General features: G+C 40.2%; 1 protein-coding gene across 13 annotated transcripts in view; it reads right to left on the minus strand.

Annotated features, from left to right (window-relative positions):
* Positions 1 to 12,061: 12,061 nt before the first annotated feature.
* Positions 12,062 to 15,757, minus strand: part of Limch1 (LIM and calponin homology domains 1) — a 353,723-nt gene continuing 350,027 nt past the window's right edge. For all 13 annotated transcript variants that reach the window (XM_008827219.2, XM_029560687.1, XM_029560686.1 and 10 more), the window contains one exon: positions 12,062 to 14,956. In XM_008827219.2, the coding sequence (XP_008825441.1) occupies positions 14,931 to 14,956 (26 nt within the window). In that variant the 3' untranslated portion in view covers positions 12,062 to 14,930. The remainder of the gene's footprint in view (positions 14,957 to 15,757) is intronic.

Here is a 15,757-nt window from a genome sequence, read left to right on the forward strand (position 1 = left end):
AATACCAGAGATCTTTGCATACTAGCCCTGGAACTTTCTGTCCTGAGCCCTGGTGGAAGGTGGGAAAGAGGAAAACATGTTGGATATGGAAATGATTCTTTCTTTCAATATTTGGTCCCTTGACATACAAGACATACAAGTCTTGTTTGATGGATTATTATTCCTGTACTGAGATTTGAATACTTCAGCTATATTTTTAATAAGGCTTCTAATGAAAGCATCACATCCCATTGGATGTTTTATAGGAGTAGGTGGGCTTGAATCAAGAGTTCTAATTAACTCTGGCCACATTCCTTCATGGCCTGTAGCTGCCTATTCCTCACCTCAAAAGAGCCTGTCCTTCCTACTTTGCAAGTTTCAGATAGAAGTATGCCAGATTTTTTGCTGTTGTTGTTGACATTCTTTTTTTATTTTATGAGTATATTGCCTGCATATATGTAAGTGCGCCCATGTTGTACAGTGCTCCTAGAGGCCAGAAGAGGGCGTAGGATCCCCTAGAACAGGAGTTATGGATGGTTTTTAGCTGCCATGTGGGTTTTGGGATTTGAACCTGAGTCTTCTGCAAGAGTATCCACTGCTCTTAACCATTGAGCAATCTTTCCAGCCCCTGTTGTTAATATTCTTATGGTTGGGAATTGAGAATTAAAAATGGTTTAATCACTTAAAAATATGACTGCATGTTACCAAAGTATTGGAGTGATTTCTCAAGTGTCCAATGGTTGTTTCCAAAGTATGTCTCATGGAAACCAAGTACTAGATGTTACAAAAAATATGGAGTAGAATTTCTTACTGAAATATATGTAGGAAAACATGGGTGTGGCAAATTTTTAATCTGTCTTTTAATATGCATTCTGTATCTCAAAGACTATGCCATGTTTTGAACACATGTTGCCCATGAAATCCTTTCCTTGAAGAGCATTTCTTGCAACACATCTTAGTACACAATGGGAAATGTTCCTCTCTTCCCTGTCAAATCGCCACACTTTTTGTAAGGCAATTAACTACTTGCCTTTTGTCAGCCTGTGTTATTAGATGCCGCTAGGATTCTATTCCATGATGAAACCCATTAGGAAAGCTTAACTTTCTTTCTTTCTTTTTTTTTTTTTTTTGAGGTAGTAGAAAGGAAAAAAGGCCCAAAGGGTATTTGTTTCAAGGAGAGCAGATCTGATTCAAAAAGAAGTAGTCTCTGATTCATCTTTCTTGTTGTCGTTTTCTGAGGGCGGAGGACATTTTCTATTAACCTTATTTGGATGCTTTTTCCCATCCTAAAGTTCATTCTGCTATCTAAATACATGGAGCTGTACCAATCTCAGAAAGCAGTAACGCTAAGGTTTTAGACACTTGATATCAGGGTTTCACTGAAGCTTTTTTTGACGACCAACTCTTAAGGCTAGGGTGAATGCTGCACAGGGAAATGTAAATGAGATGAGGGTCCAGTCTCAGCTTCAAGTTCAGTTAAGACGCAGTTCTGCCCATGGGAACAAAAATGCCTACGTTAAGGGGCATCAGAGGAGAGATCTTAGACCTCTCCCAGAGCACCAACAGGGCCACATGACGGCAAGGCTCTGCCAGAACTCAATGCTCAGATAAATGCATTCTATTCAAACCTCCATGACATTCCATGTAGAATTTTGGTAATATAACAAGTTCTAACAAACTTACTTATCTGTGTGGCTATAGAAGATGGATTCATCCCTGTTTTATAACGTTCTTAGTTTTTCATGTGAGAGCAATAGACGGCCAGAATAGATAAAACGCCAAAGCACACGGTTAGAAATAATCCATCCACAGTCCCACTCATCAGAAATAACTACATGAGTACTTTGGTTTATCTGCTTAATGTTTTCCTTCTTTCCAGGTTGGGTGTATGTTTATCTGGCAGTGTTCTGAGTGTATTTATGAACACTTTGTGACCCTAATGCTGTATTCTAGAATATATTTTGAGGGCAGGCTCTCTCAGGGGAGTAGTCTGATGAGCCTTCCCAAAAATACAGGCAGAAGTTAACCAAGAGATTTATGTACACATTGAAAAATGTAAATACTGGGGCTAGGAAGATGACTCAGTGGTTAAGAGCACTGGTTGCTTTGGCAGAGGACTTGGGTTTGGTTCCCAGTATCCATATAGCAGCTAACAACCATCCTCATCTCTAGTTCCAGAGGATCTGACACCCCCTTCTGGCCTCCAAGGGCATTGTACACACAGGTGTGCTTACATACATGCATGCAAAACACTAATACACATAAAATATAAATAAAAATTTAAGATGTAAATATCAGGAAAGTTATTCTACAACTTTTAATGTATGTACATTAAATGATATGTTGTAATAAATGGTAATCATAGAAATGACCAACATTCTCTATAAAGTGCATTGTCTTAACACTGTGGTATGTTATATTTTATTATTTTATTTGGAGGCAGGGTTTTCTGTAACCTACCTAGGTTGAGCTTGAACTCACTATTAGCCGAGGTTGACTTTGAATGTTTTTGCTTTTTGGTATGTGCTCATGCATGTGCATGTGTGTAGACACTCATGCTTCTGGAGGGCAGGGATCAATGTTGGGGTGCTTTTCTCAATTGCTCTCCACCTTATTTAATTTTTTTCAATAAATCTTTTATTTTCATTTTATGAGTATTTTGCCTGCATGTATGTAAGTGTACCACATGTGTGCAGTGCTCATGGAGGCCAGAAGAGGGTACTGGATCCCTTGAAACTGGAGGTACAGGTGGTTGTGAGATGCCATGTTTGTGCTGGGAAATAACCTGGGTCCTCTGCAAGAACAGCCAGTATTCTCTAGCCCCTATTGGTGGCGGGGGGTGGGGGCAGATGTGCCACAGTGTGCATCTGGAGGTCAGAAGATAACTTTATGGAGTCAGTTCTCCTTCCACCATTACATGGGGCCCAGGAATCAAACTCAGATTGCCAGGCTTGCATGGCAAGTGCCTTCACCTGCTGAGCCATCTTTCATGTCCTTCACCTTATTTTTTAAGGCAAGGTCTCTTTTTCTTTTTTTAGATATTCAATAAATGTTTTTTATTGAGCTTTTTAAAGTTCATACATTTCCCATTCAAATGCAGACCCCTCCCTCCCCCACCTATGCCTCCCCATCCCCCCACCAAACCCTATGCACTCTGCCATACATGCTGAGTCCTATTCATTCAAGTGTTTGTACCCAAATGTCTTTCAGTGTAAGTTTTTTGTTGTTGTTGTTGTGGTTTTTTTTGAGACAGGGTCTCCCTAGCCCCAGCTGGCCTAGAACTTACCATGTAAACCAGGCTGGCCTTGAGCTCACAGAGCTCCACCTGTGCTGGGATTAAAGGCATGCACCACCATGCCCAGCTTTAAATAAATGTTTTTGAATGAATGAGGTCCCATTTTATTGTCAATGGACATCTCACTCTAACAGTTGCCCTAATATACCATGACTATTACCCATGCTCCTTCTCTCTTCTAAAACATCGACTCTTTTCTTTAATATCCATCTCGATGTGGTTAATATACTTCCACATCATTTTTAAATAAATTTTTTGCCATCACATACTTTTTAAAATTTTAGTTTCTTTTAAAAAATAATTTATTGAGAACTTCATACATGCATGTAAGGTGTTTTGATCAAATCCATGCCCACTCCCTCCCCTCCAACTTCTCCCATATCTCCCCATAACTTTTTTACTGGTAACTTCATGTACTCATTTTTTTATGGGGCTTTTTGCTACTCTAACATTACCCCTTATGAAGAGGTAACCCTAAAATCTTTTAAGGATTAGATTAAAGCTCCCAAATACTTTTGACATTTTTGGCCTTTGGAACAGAGTATGTTGCTAAGAGAAGGCAAGGTCTCTTTACTGAACCAGGAACTCACCATTTCAATTAAGCTATCTTGTCAGCTGTCTCTGTTCACTTATAGTGGGATTATAGACACTCACAACCATGCCTGAAGTTAACATGGGTGTTGGGGACCCAAACTCAGGTCCTCATAAGTGTGGCAAGTCCATTATCCATTGAGCCATTTCCTCAACCCTGGCATTAAACTCTTGGTCTTCCTTCGAGTCCTTTGTGCTGAGATTACAGGTGTGTGCCACCACACCAGCCTATGGTATGTTATAGTATTCTCCCAACTTTCTGATGAAGAAACCAAGGCCTAGAGATAACAAGTGACTTGCCCAAGTAATGGAGCTGAGATTTGGCTCTGGAGATTTCAATTCCAGAGTGTGTGCTGCTTTCTACTGGCAGAGGCTAGAGAACAATGGTTGCCTTCATCATGACCTGGGTGCAGGCTTAAGACTTCATCAAATTTTCTGACTCTCATCTAATTCCTTTAGCATGTGTGCAAACAAAGGTGTTTTCCAAGGAGAAGGATGGGGAGGAGGTGAGTAGGGAGAGGATGAAAGAGGGATCTCTTTGGAAAGAATGGGTCCTTGAACAGGGTAATAAGCCAGAGCTGAGGAAGAAGGAAGGACGTCACTTCCTATATGGAGGTGTGGCTCCTGTAATGGCAACAATACATGAGTTCTAGTTGAATGCTTTCCTATCTTGTCTTACAATGTGGCCATGCTACCCTCAAGCCATATTTAAGCTTATTAACCCCTCAAGAGCCCTGTATTAACTAGTCTCTGAAGAATAAAAAAGTGATGGGTTATATCCATGTTTGGGGAATTAAAAAGGATTGCAGGGGGAGAGACACAGAGATAGAGAGCAACAGAGACAGAGACAAAGGGAAGGGACTGATGACAAAAGTGGCTGACAGAAGCCTAGGAAGTCATCAACCATGAAGTGTGGGAACCTTCAGGACTCTAGAAACCAAAACTGTTGGCACAGAGGGTCAGGGTTCCTGTAGTCCCATTAAACAGTGTGTGGATTTATGTTCAGATATTATAAGGAAAATTCTATAATATGAAACATGAACACATAATTTATTCGTGTTTAACAGATTTTACCTACAAAGCATGACTTGTATAACATGTACATACCATTTGAAATCATGGCTTTGTTACATACCACTTTACTGTGGGTGTTGTGATTATTTAAATGTCTTTGAGAATACAGTTCTTCAGTGACAGAACATTATTATTACATAGATATGCCATAAATACCACATATATTTCCCTGTCTCTAGACATGTAGGGTACTTTCCAGTTTCGCCTATGTAAATAACAATGTGAAGCAGAGACAGTCGTCGCCCTCCCTCCCTGAATATCTAAACAATAGAACATGATGTGAGGAAGAGAGAACATAACTGGAAAAAGTGACAAAATCATATAGATGTTTGACATAGAAAAGTCAAGTGAAATGCTGAACAATCAGTCTATCAGAACAATTAAGTCTAGAAAAATAGCTGACTCCAAGATTAACATAGAGAAATCAGTAATATTCTTGTACACTAGCAATGCTAACTGTAGAGCATAAATTTAATTTTGGTCAAAATCCTAAGAGGTGTTTTAGAGAAATGTTATAAGCTTCTCTTAAGATTTATATGAAAGAGTCCAAGTCTCCAAATAGCTAAGATGGTTTTGAGAAAGGATGGAAAATTTGCCCTTCCAGACAGATATTAAGACTTAAGTAAAGATTTAGTAATTAAGACACTGTGATACTGGTGTGGAAACAGACAAATGTATCAATGGGATGGAATCAATCCCCAGAAACAGGTTCTCTGATAACACAAAGGATCATCTTTCAGAGCGATACTGTAAACCAACAGGGAGTGGATGAGCCTTTTATAGTAAGTGGTTCTGGGGAAATTGATTGCTATGGTTTAGCTGTGTCCCTCAAAGGACTTGGCTGCCAGCCTGTGGTGCTGTTGGGAATGGTAGAACCTTTAAGAGGTGGGGCATAGTGGAGGTTGGATTAAAGGGGACATGCCCTTGAAAGAGATACTGGGACCCTGGCCCCTTCTATCTTCCTCTTTTTAAGTTGATTCAATGTCAGATATTTTGTCAGAGACAGAAAGCTAACACATTGACTATCCAAATGAGAAGATTTTAGAAATTTGCTTTACTTCATAAAATATGTAATTTAAAAAAATCTTTAAATTTAAAAATTTAGTAGAATACTTTTTATGGAATTGGAGCAAGAAAAGATTTATTTTTCCAATATTTTATTTTTTATTTTTATCCTATGTGTATGATTGTATTGCCTGCATGTATGTAAGGGAACCCATGTCATGCAATGCCCACTGAGGTCAGAAGAGGGCATTAGAGTCCCTGGAACTGGAGTTACCAACAGTTACTAGCCACCACGTGGGTGCTGGGATTCAAACCTGAGTCTTCTGCAAGACCAACCAGTACTCTTAACTGCTGATCCATCTCTCCAGCCCCTGGGGAAAGATTGCTTAAACAAGATGTATAAAGCATAAAATATATAAATGTATTTGTATGTTTACTATGTTGAACTTTTAAAAAATTGATGGTTGGAAGATAAAGTTTAAAGAAAAGCACAGATGAAAAAAAATTTGGAATGCATATGATGAGTAAAAGATTAGGCTCTAAAATATATATACAGTTTAGTTATTAAAAAGCTAGGTGTGGAGTCAGACATGCTACCACTTGGAGAGATGGCTCAGCAGTTAAGAGCACTGACTGCTCTTGCAGAGGACCCAGGTTCAATTCTCAGCACCCATATGACGGCTACGAACCGTCCTTAACTCAAGTTCCAGGGGAATCAGAAGCCCTCTTCTGACCTCCGTGGCATTGCACAACACGGGTGCACTCACATACATGCAGGCAATACACTCATACACATAAAATAAAAACAATAAAGAAAATAGAAAAGAAAAGCTAGGCGTGGTGGCGCACAGTGTAAATCAGCACTGGGGAGATGACAACAGGAGAATCATGAGTTTAAGAAAATCCTGAGTTACATAGCCTGCCTCAAAGGCTAAAAACAATAAAAAACAAAAAATAAGAATCATCCTAAGAAAGAAAGATATAAAAGAAAAAAATACTTTAACAGGAAAATTGGTAAAGGAGACTGTTGCATGCCTTTTCCTGGGGAGACATAAAAGAAGCATCAGTTTACCCCGGATAGAGAGCATATCCACTGACCAAGGAAAGGATTTCATCCAAGGCCAGCTTGAAGAACCACTGAGTTTATTGGGGTTCCTTACAGGAACCTGGAAGACTCATGGGCTTCTTTACCTCCCACAGAGTGACAAGTGGAATCTGGGGGAGGGGAGAAAGAACTTGAGGGCCCCAAGCCTCATAACTCAGTAAGAGTCTCATGACTTTCCAATTCCCTTCATGCTGGAATGCTCATGGTCTCAACCTCATGGGGGTCCCAGGTGGGTTATCACAGTGGCTCTGATTCAGTATGGCAGTGGTCACATCCAGAAGAAACAGCTGCACTACAGAAATGAGCAGCTAACTGACAGACATGGGAACTGAATGGTCCAACAACTAGTCCGGTGAATGCATACCAAAGTCACAAGACACTGTCTCCTTTCCACCAGAGAGGCACTTAAGAAGTTTGACAATTCAAGTTTTGGGTATGATACAGAGAGATAGGATCATCTATCCATGGTCAGACTACTTGGAACAATAAGCGCTTTGGTGACATCTAGTAGGACCGAAGGCACACAAGCTAAAACAGAACTTTTGAAAAAATGTGAAAAAACAAAGGCAATGAAGTCGCCTGTCCTTTGCAACGTCCTTGATAGCATCCCCCTCCTCACACCCCACATCCTGAATCCTGTGTAACCGCTTTGCTTTCCTTTATGCTTATCCCATGTTATGTGTTCCTGGAGATGACAATGCTTGTTTTCCATTGTCTTTGAGCTTCTTATCAATGGTGCCATGAATCGTGTATGATGTGTGTATATCATTAGACATGTCTTACTAGTATAGTCTTCCTAATACATTTAACTATGTATGTGTATTCCTTCACTTATTTTTTAGTAATTAATATTTAAATTTACTTCATTAATAAAATGTTCTCATAATTATATGCAAGCAGTGCTGTAGAGGACATTTGAACATGTGCCCTGGAGCACATGTGACCGCTTCTTAAGTTTCTCTTACACCATTCTCTTGAATGGTCCCAGAAGTAAAACCCTTGTAATTGATGCCATTAGGCTCTCTACCAATTTTCTTTCTTTCTTCTCTCTCTTTCTTTCCTTTCTCCTTCCTTTTTTCTTTCTCTTTTCTCCCTCTCTCTTTTCTCTCTCCCTTTCCTTCTTTCTTTCTTTTTCTTTTTCTCTCTCCCTCTCTTTTTCTTTCTTTCTTTCTTTCTTTCTTTCTCTTTCTTTCTTCTTTCTAATCAGGATCTCACTATGTAGCTTAGCTGGCCTATAATTCACTATATAGAGCAGACTGGCCTCAAACTCACAGCGATTCAAATGCCTGCATCCTGAGTGCTAGGATTAAAGGCCTGTGCCACACCATATGGGCCCAATATTCTCTCTCTCTCTCTCTCTCTCTCTCTCTCTCTCTCTCTCTCTCTCCCTCCCTCCTCCTCCTCCTCTCTCTTCCCCTCCATCCCCTGCCTCTCTTTTAGATTTTTAAATATTTTTATTTATTTAATTATGTATACATATGTGTCTGTATATGTACATATGAGTCCAGGTGCTCGCAGAGGCCAGAGGTGACATATCCCCTAGAGCTGGAGTTATGGGTAGTTGTGAGCTACCTGGTATGGATACTGATAATCAAACTTGGGTCCTCTGGAAGAACAGTAAGCACTCGTAAGAGCTAAGCCATCTCTTCAGTCCCCAATATGCATTTTTTTTTTTTTTTTTTGGTGTTTTTGAGACAGGGTCTCCCTGTAGCTCCAACTGCCCTGGAACTCACTATGTAGACCAGGCTGGCCTTGAACTCACAGAGATCTGCCTGCCTCTGCCCCCCACCCCCCGAGTGCTGGGATTAAAGGTGTGTGCCAGCATGCCGGGCAATATGAAATTATTTTTATTTTTTTTGCTCTTTTTGAGACAGGGTTTCCCTGTAGTCCCAGCTGGCCTGGAACTCACTATGTAGATCAGTCTGGACTTGAACTCATAGAGATCTGCCTGCCTAGCGCTGAGATTAAAGGCGTGTGCCACCATACCTGGCTGCAGTATGCATTCTTAACAGCAGTGAGTTCCTGTCACTCCACATCCTTACCTGGCTTCATCAAAGTCTTGAATTCTCATCAGTCTGGTGGGTGTAGATGGCACCTTGGCTGGGGATGAGGCTGAGTGGTGGAGTGCCTGCCGAGAATATTTAAGGCCCTGGGTTCAGTCCCCAGCAATGTTTTTTTAAAAAAAATAATAAAATGGTATCTCATAATGGTTATAATTTGCATTTTCTTCCTAGCAAAAGTTTATGTTTTGTAATTCATATTTTCTGTGAAATGTTTAGCCTTTAGTCTTTCTCTATTGACTTGTTTATACTTTTAAATATTTTATTTTTTGAAAATTTCATATATGAGTATTGAACTTGCATTATTTCCACTCCTCTGTCCCCCTGCAACTTCTCCCATGTCCCCACCTCACCATTTCTGTCCTCTTCTTTAATATTGTTATACACATGCAAACACACCACACACACACACACACACGCACACGAGTCCATTTAATGGTGCCTATGTGTTATTGTGTTTAGGGCTGCCCACTTATGAATAGATAACCTCTGAGGAAGCTAGTCCCTGGAGAGAACTGATTTTTCCCTCCCTCAGAATCCAATGATCGACAGTACTTTATCCTGAGGTGGGACCCCATGAAGTTTCCCCTATCCACACTGACATGTCAGATCAATATGCAGATCTTGTTAAACTACCATACTGTGGAGATTTCATGGGTGTAACTTCCCTATTATGTCTAGAATGCATTAACTAGTAGCAGGTACCTTGTCCCTCTGGCTCTTACACTCTTTCTGTACCCTCTTCCATGATGTTCATGAAACCTTAGGTGTAAGAGGTTCCATTGTAAATATATCACTTAGGGCTGGGCACCTCACAGTCACTTATTCTCTGCATTTTGATCAGTTATGGAACTCTGTAATAGTCTCCAACTGTTGCAAAGTGAAGCTTCATTGATGGGTGGTGAGAAGTACATTTGTCTGCGAGTATAAGGGTGCGTATTTAGAATACAGTAAGAAATCACATTTGTTTAGGAAGGTGGAGTAGTAGGTTCTTTAGAGTCTATGACTTCTCAAACCATGTGTACCTGGTCATGTGTACAGTACCAAGCATGGATTCCCTCATATTGAGTGGGTCTTAAGTCCAATTAGACAGCTGTTGATTAACCCTGAGATATAAATGCCACTATTGCACCAATAGAATTTGCTGAACCAGTCACTGTTTTGCTTCATAGGATTTATAGCTGGATAGGATCATTGATTGGATTTCTCCCTTGGCAGCTTGCATAGCACCTTCTGATATTATGAGAGCTGGTGTTTGTGGAGGAGGCTTCCAGGTCAGTTCTAACTCAATTGTTCCAAGTCCTATGTCTGAAGTATGTTGTGTCTTCACCAGTAGGATCTTACCTTCAAGTTCTGGCAGGCAATCAAGGTCTGCAGCAATAGCCTATATTATTTTGGGGAGTGTCTTGGACTACCAATACCAACAATTTAAAGGGGATTTCCCTGGCCTGGCACTGTGATTTTTGTTATACAGCCTTCAGCTATGCACATAGCATCTTCAACAAATGGTTCTGGGAAAACTGGATCTCCACATGTAGAAGAATGAAATTGGGCACATATCTATCACCTGGCACAAAAGTCAGCTCCAAATGGATCAAAGACCTCAATGTGAAATCTGAAACTCTGAAACTATTAGAAGAAAACATAGGCAGTGCCCAACATGATATAGGTATAGCTGGACATGGTGGTACACAGCTTTAATCTCAGCACTTGGGAGGCAGAGGCAGGGGGATCTCTGTGAGATTGAAGTTAGCCTAATCTATATAGTGAGCTCCAGGTCAGTTGGGGCTATAGGGAGACCCTGTCTCAAAAAAAAAAGAACATTTAAAGTGGACTTCATTCGCTCAGGAATTAACAATTGACAAATGGGACAAATTAAACTAAAAAGCTTCTGTACAGCAAAGGAACAATCAAGTGAAGAGGAAGCCCACAGAGTGGGAGAAAATCTTTGTCAGCTATGCATCTGATAGAGGATTAATTTTAAGAATATACAAAGAACTAAAAAAAAAATCAAGAAAACAAATGATCCAGTTAAAAAATGGACTGGGCATGGTAGCAAATGCCTTTAATTCCAGCACTTCGGAGGCAGATGCAAGCAGGCCTCTGTGAGGTCTAGGCTAGCCTGATCTACATAGTAAGTTCCAGATTGGCTGGGGCTACGTAAGACTCTGTCCAAAAAAGGAGGGGCGGGGTGTGCTACAGATCTGAATAGAGTTCTCAGAAGGAGAAAGAGCAGCAAGATGTCCTCGTTTCACAGCTTATTCTCTAATTCAGTCTCTTGGGCAACTGAGAAAAAAGGTCCTTGGTGGATCCACCTATGGGTACAGTGAGTAGGGGGTACTGGGGAGGTGCTAGGACAAGTAGTAGCATGCAAGGACTTCAAAAGGCTTGCCCTATTCTCTTCTTAAAAACAAAAAAACAAAAACAAAAACCACACACAAAACCAAACAAAACCTTAATTTATATGAGCGTATTACCTCCATGTATGTAAGCACACCCATGTCATGTTGTACAATGCCCTCGGAGTCAGAAGAGGGTGTCAGGTCCCCTGGAACTGGAGTTACAGACAATTGTTAGCCGCCATGTGAGTGCTGGGAATCGAACCTAGGTTCTCTGTAAGAGCAGCAAGTGCTCCTAACTGCTGAGCCATCTCTCCAGCCCTGCTTTCTCTTGACCAATGAAAAGCCCTGACCACTATTTGGTTGCCTCTGGCAGCTTCCATTGGCACCTGGACGACCTCTCCTAGTCATCACGTGTCTAATCTCAAAGAGTGGAAATCTTTCCTTGTGAGGCAACTCCTCACCACTCTACAAACAGCTGGCAGGTTTGATTTGTTGAAAGATGATCTTGAATACCCATCTCAGCCATCACGTAATAACATAACCCTGAACCAAGAGCCACAAGACCTGCAGCCCTCTAAGACTGCCCCCCTTCTAGAAGTAATAAACACAATTCAAAGTTGACGAGTATTTTATTTATAAATGTACATGTACTATAAAAGTTGTTGCATTTTAGACAACTTTTTATTTTTATTTTTTACTATTTCTCAGAGGCATTTTTAGAATAAATATTGTAAATGAAAGTTAGTGTAATTGATAGAGAACATTGCCCACCCACAACAGTAACATCTTTTGGATGGACTCACATAGGTGGTGGATCATTTCAGCTTGTTAAATCTTACAATGTGTCCAGATAACTAGGATATGTATTCAGTTAGTAACACTACATAGAAAGAATGATGCGAGGTCATGAGAGTTTGCTAGTGAAAAACAGGGTCACCATTTTTTTTTCTTAGGAAAGAAAAGGGACAAGCTTTTGGAGTATGAGGGGGAAAAATCAGATCAACTTCCTCAGGGACAATCAATCATTCACTTGCCTCATCTGCTTTTTAAACAAACACATTTCTATTATAGCTCCACAGAGCAGAGCTCCGAGCTGGGATCTCAAAGATTATTTGAAAAGAAATAGATCATACTCTCTTATGCTGCATTGGGAAACAACATGATCGAGTCTGCTGAAGCTGCCATGTAACAGGCTCTAAATGAAATATAAATCAAATAGAAATAGAAACAGTTGGCAATTAGAATTTAGAAAACGTTGGAGATTATTCCGGGCTGGTGACTAGTGTTCATTATGGGAAAGCACATTCTGCACTTGGAGAATGGGGCTTTATTTTTCTTGACTCGAGCCTAGCTTCAATACGTGTACAATGAGTCTAAGAAATATGTATAAATGGCTTTGTGAAACCAGAAGAGAATGCACAATATTCATATAATCCTTACATAATGGATGGTGTTGCACATGTAAAAAGTATTTTATAAAAGTCGGTTATGAATGACCATATTGTACATGTTTTGTGCATTGTTCCTGGTAAAGTACTCTAATATCATGCAAAGTGTGATCATCCACATTATCAAAATAGTTAATAAAACATGCAGGTGCGTCACCAAAATATTGGACTTGATCTATACATTTTTCAAAACTTGTTTCTTTTTCTTTTTTAAAATTTTTCCTTTATTTTTGTCTTTTAAAATCTTTTTATTTTTCTCCTGTAAAACAGCAAACACCTCCGTGAGAAGTCGTGGGAACTTGAAAGTGACTTCGTCTCTCTTCAGTGTTCTGCATCCATAATTCATCATTATGTGCAACAGCTTTGCATTTTTCTAAGGCACAATTTTTAATGAAATGATGTGTGAATTTCAATTCAATAACAGCTTGTCCGAATGACAAAGTGGTCAAAATACCTCCAGTAGCTGAGGAGATTTCTGCACCTATATGGAACCCACATGCAAAGAACCATCTAGCATGGAAATAAATAATTGCTAGCCATACTCCCTAAGACACACACAATTATTGCTTACATAACAGAAAAACATCTACTTGACCTTTTTTATGCCTACATTAGCCTATTAGGAGTATACCCATAGTCTACATTCACAAAATGTCATCTTCACTTATTTGCCATCATTTTAAGGCAGAATAAATAGTTCCCCTTTCCTCCATCTTAAAGGAAACAGCCCGGAGATCTAAATCCTGATGGTTCTTAGTCATGTCATTCCTTTCTTGTCCAGCTGAAATTGATCACACAGGGCAGAAAATAAACCAGGTCTCCATAAACGTTCCTTTCTAAACTCCACGAACAAGGTCCAGGATTCTCAAGAGTAAAGAAGGTGATGGAGGAAGGAGAGCCAAGGTGCACAAGGTCTCGAGAGTGGGCTAAGCACGGTCGGCCGCACGTTGCTGCCCCGTACAAATCAGGTCCTGGGTTTACCACATGTCATCTAGGTTCTGTTAATGCTTCTTTGGATACTTGGGCTTCACACTCACCCCTCCCACCCCAGAACATACAGGCAAAGGTGAGCAGTAGTCATGCCTAAAGATAGACTGTTCTCGATGCCTAATGCTCACATTCTCAAATCAAGCCCCCTATTAAAGACCTCTTATCTAGTGCTTGGACAAAGCAAGCAACCCAGGCCTCAAGGCTACTACTGATCCACTACCCTTGAAGATTAAAGTTCTTCAGACTTTGGTAATTTTGGAAATGATGACTAAACTATTTCCTTTTGATTCCTTCCTGGCTTTGGGCAATATCCCAGAGTGTAAGTCTAGTGATATTGCAGGGTTCTCTTTATTTGATGGACCAACCTGTGCTAATGACATTACTTCCAGCGTGCACAAAATCTAATACTAACAGTGCGATAATTTGTTGGTATGACTTCTGTCCCAAAAGGTAAGTAACACAATGTTTCAGGATTACAACATATTATCATACTAGTGTCTTTGCATTAAAAACAAGTTATGGATTAGAGACAGAGCTCGCTGGGAAGTTTCGTTTTTCTGAAACACATCAGTCCTATGCTCCTGTTTTAGAAGACCACATGTCTCAAATTGGCATGTCTTGCACTTTCTACAGCTCAGTTCTGTAAACATAAAGTGTTGAATTCCTAGAAATACTAAAACAACTGGTTTATTGCATCCTTTCATTATTTCCCAAAGAAAATATCACATTTTAAACCATAAGCCTCCTTGATCATACTAAGCTTTTTTTTTTTTTTTAAACTGTTCAGGATCATGACAATTCAGTATTCTTTTGTATATATTGTGCATACACAGGGGGAAAAAACCAAACTCCACCCCCTCAAACCAGGAAAAGCACAAACTTTGTGCTACAAAACCAAAGAACAGATACCACCTTGTAGAAGAGTCTTCCAGAAATTAGATGAATGCTGAGAAGCCCCTGACCTTGGGGTTTAATTAAGCAGTTGCCAAAGGACACCCTTAATAAAGAAATTGTCGGTGATCTGGAAGCTCAGAAATCTTGTCACAGTGTTGTAGGTTGGCCAGCACCTGAGGGAAGGAAAACGGCAACTTTGGTCAATATTTCTCATTTCCAAAACTACTCAAGTTAGCGTTATCCTTGACAGTCTCCTGTGTGGCACCCCTCAGGCTTTGTTGGCAACACAGACTCATAATCTCTAGCTAACACCCCACAGCCAGGTCCAGGTGGTGCCGGTGCACTAAAATCTGAAAAATATTCTGGATTTTCTTTCTTTCTTTCTTTTTTTTTTAAAGCTGGGGCACATAAGCAAGAAAAACAGTTTACTCTGTTTCTTTAGGTCTTGGTTTTGGTTTTTCAAAGAATCAGTCCATTGACTTGGGAGAGATCTGGATACCTGGTAAAATTTGACTTTCAAATAAACACCCTTAAAACTTTTATGTGTAAGAATGTTTTGCCTGCATTTATATAATTGCACACCTGTGTGCAATGCCTGTGGAGGTCCGAAGAGGGTGTCAGATCCCCTGGAACTGGAGGTTCAGACTGTTGTTATCTGCCGTGTTGGGTGATAGCAACTGAACCCTGGTCCTCTGCAAGAGCAGCCAGTGCTCTTAACTACTGAACCATCTTTCCAGCCCCACACATATTTTTTAAATCATAAGTATATCCCATGTGGTATTTGGGACACTCTTGTGCTAAATCCAGAGCATGCAATATTTGATACAGATACTGAAAAAACTGATTATATATCCAAAGTACTTTTTTTTTTTTTTCGGAGACAGGGTATCCCTGTAGCCCCACCTGGCCTGGAACTCCCTAGGTAGACCAGACTGATTTTGATCTCTGAGATCCACCTGCCTCTGCCTTCTGAG

Source organism: Nannospalax galili, unplaced genomic scaffold (genome assembly GCF_000622305.1).
Source record: "Nannospalax galili isolate Female #2095 unplaced genomic scaffold, S.galili_v1.0 scaffold772, whole genome shotgun sequence".
Classification (NCBI taxonomy): Eukaryota; Metazoa; Chordata; class Mammalia; order Rodentia; family Spalacidae; genus Nannospalax; species Nannospalax galili.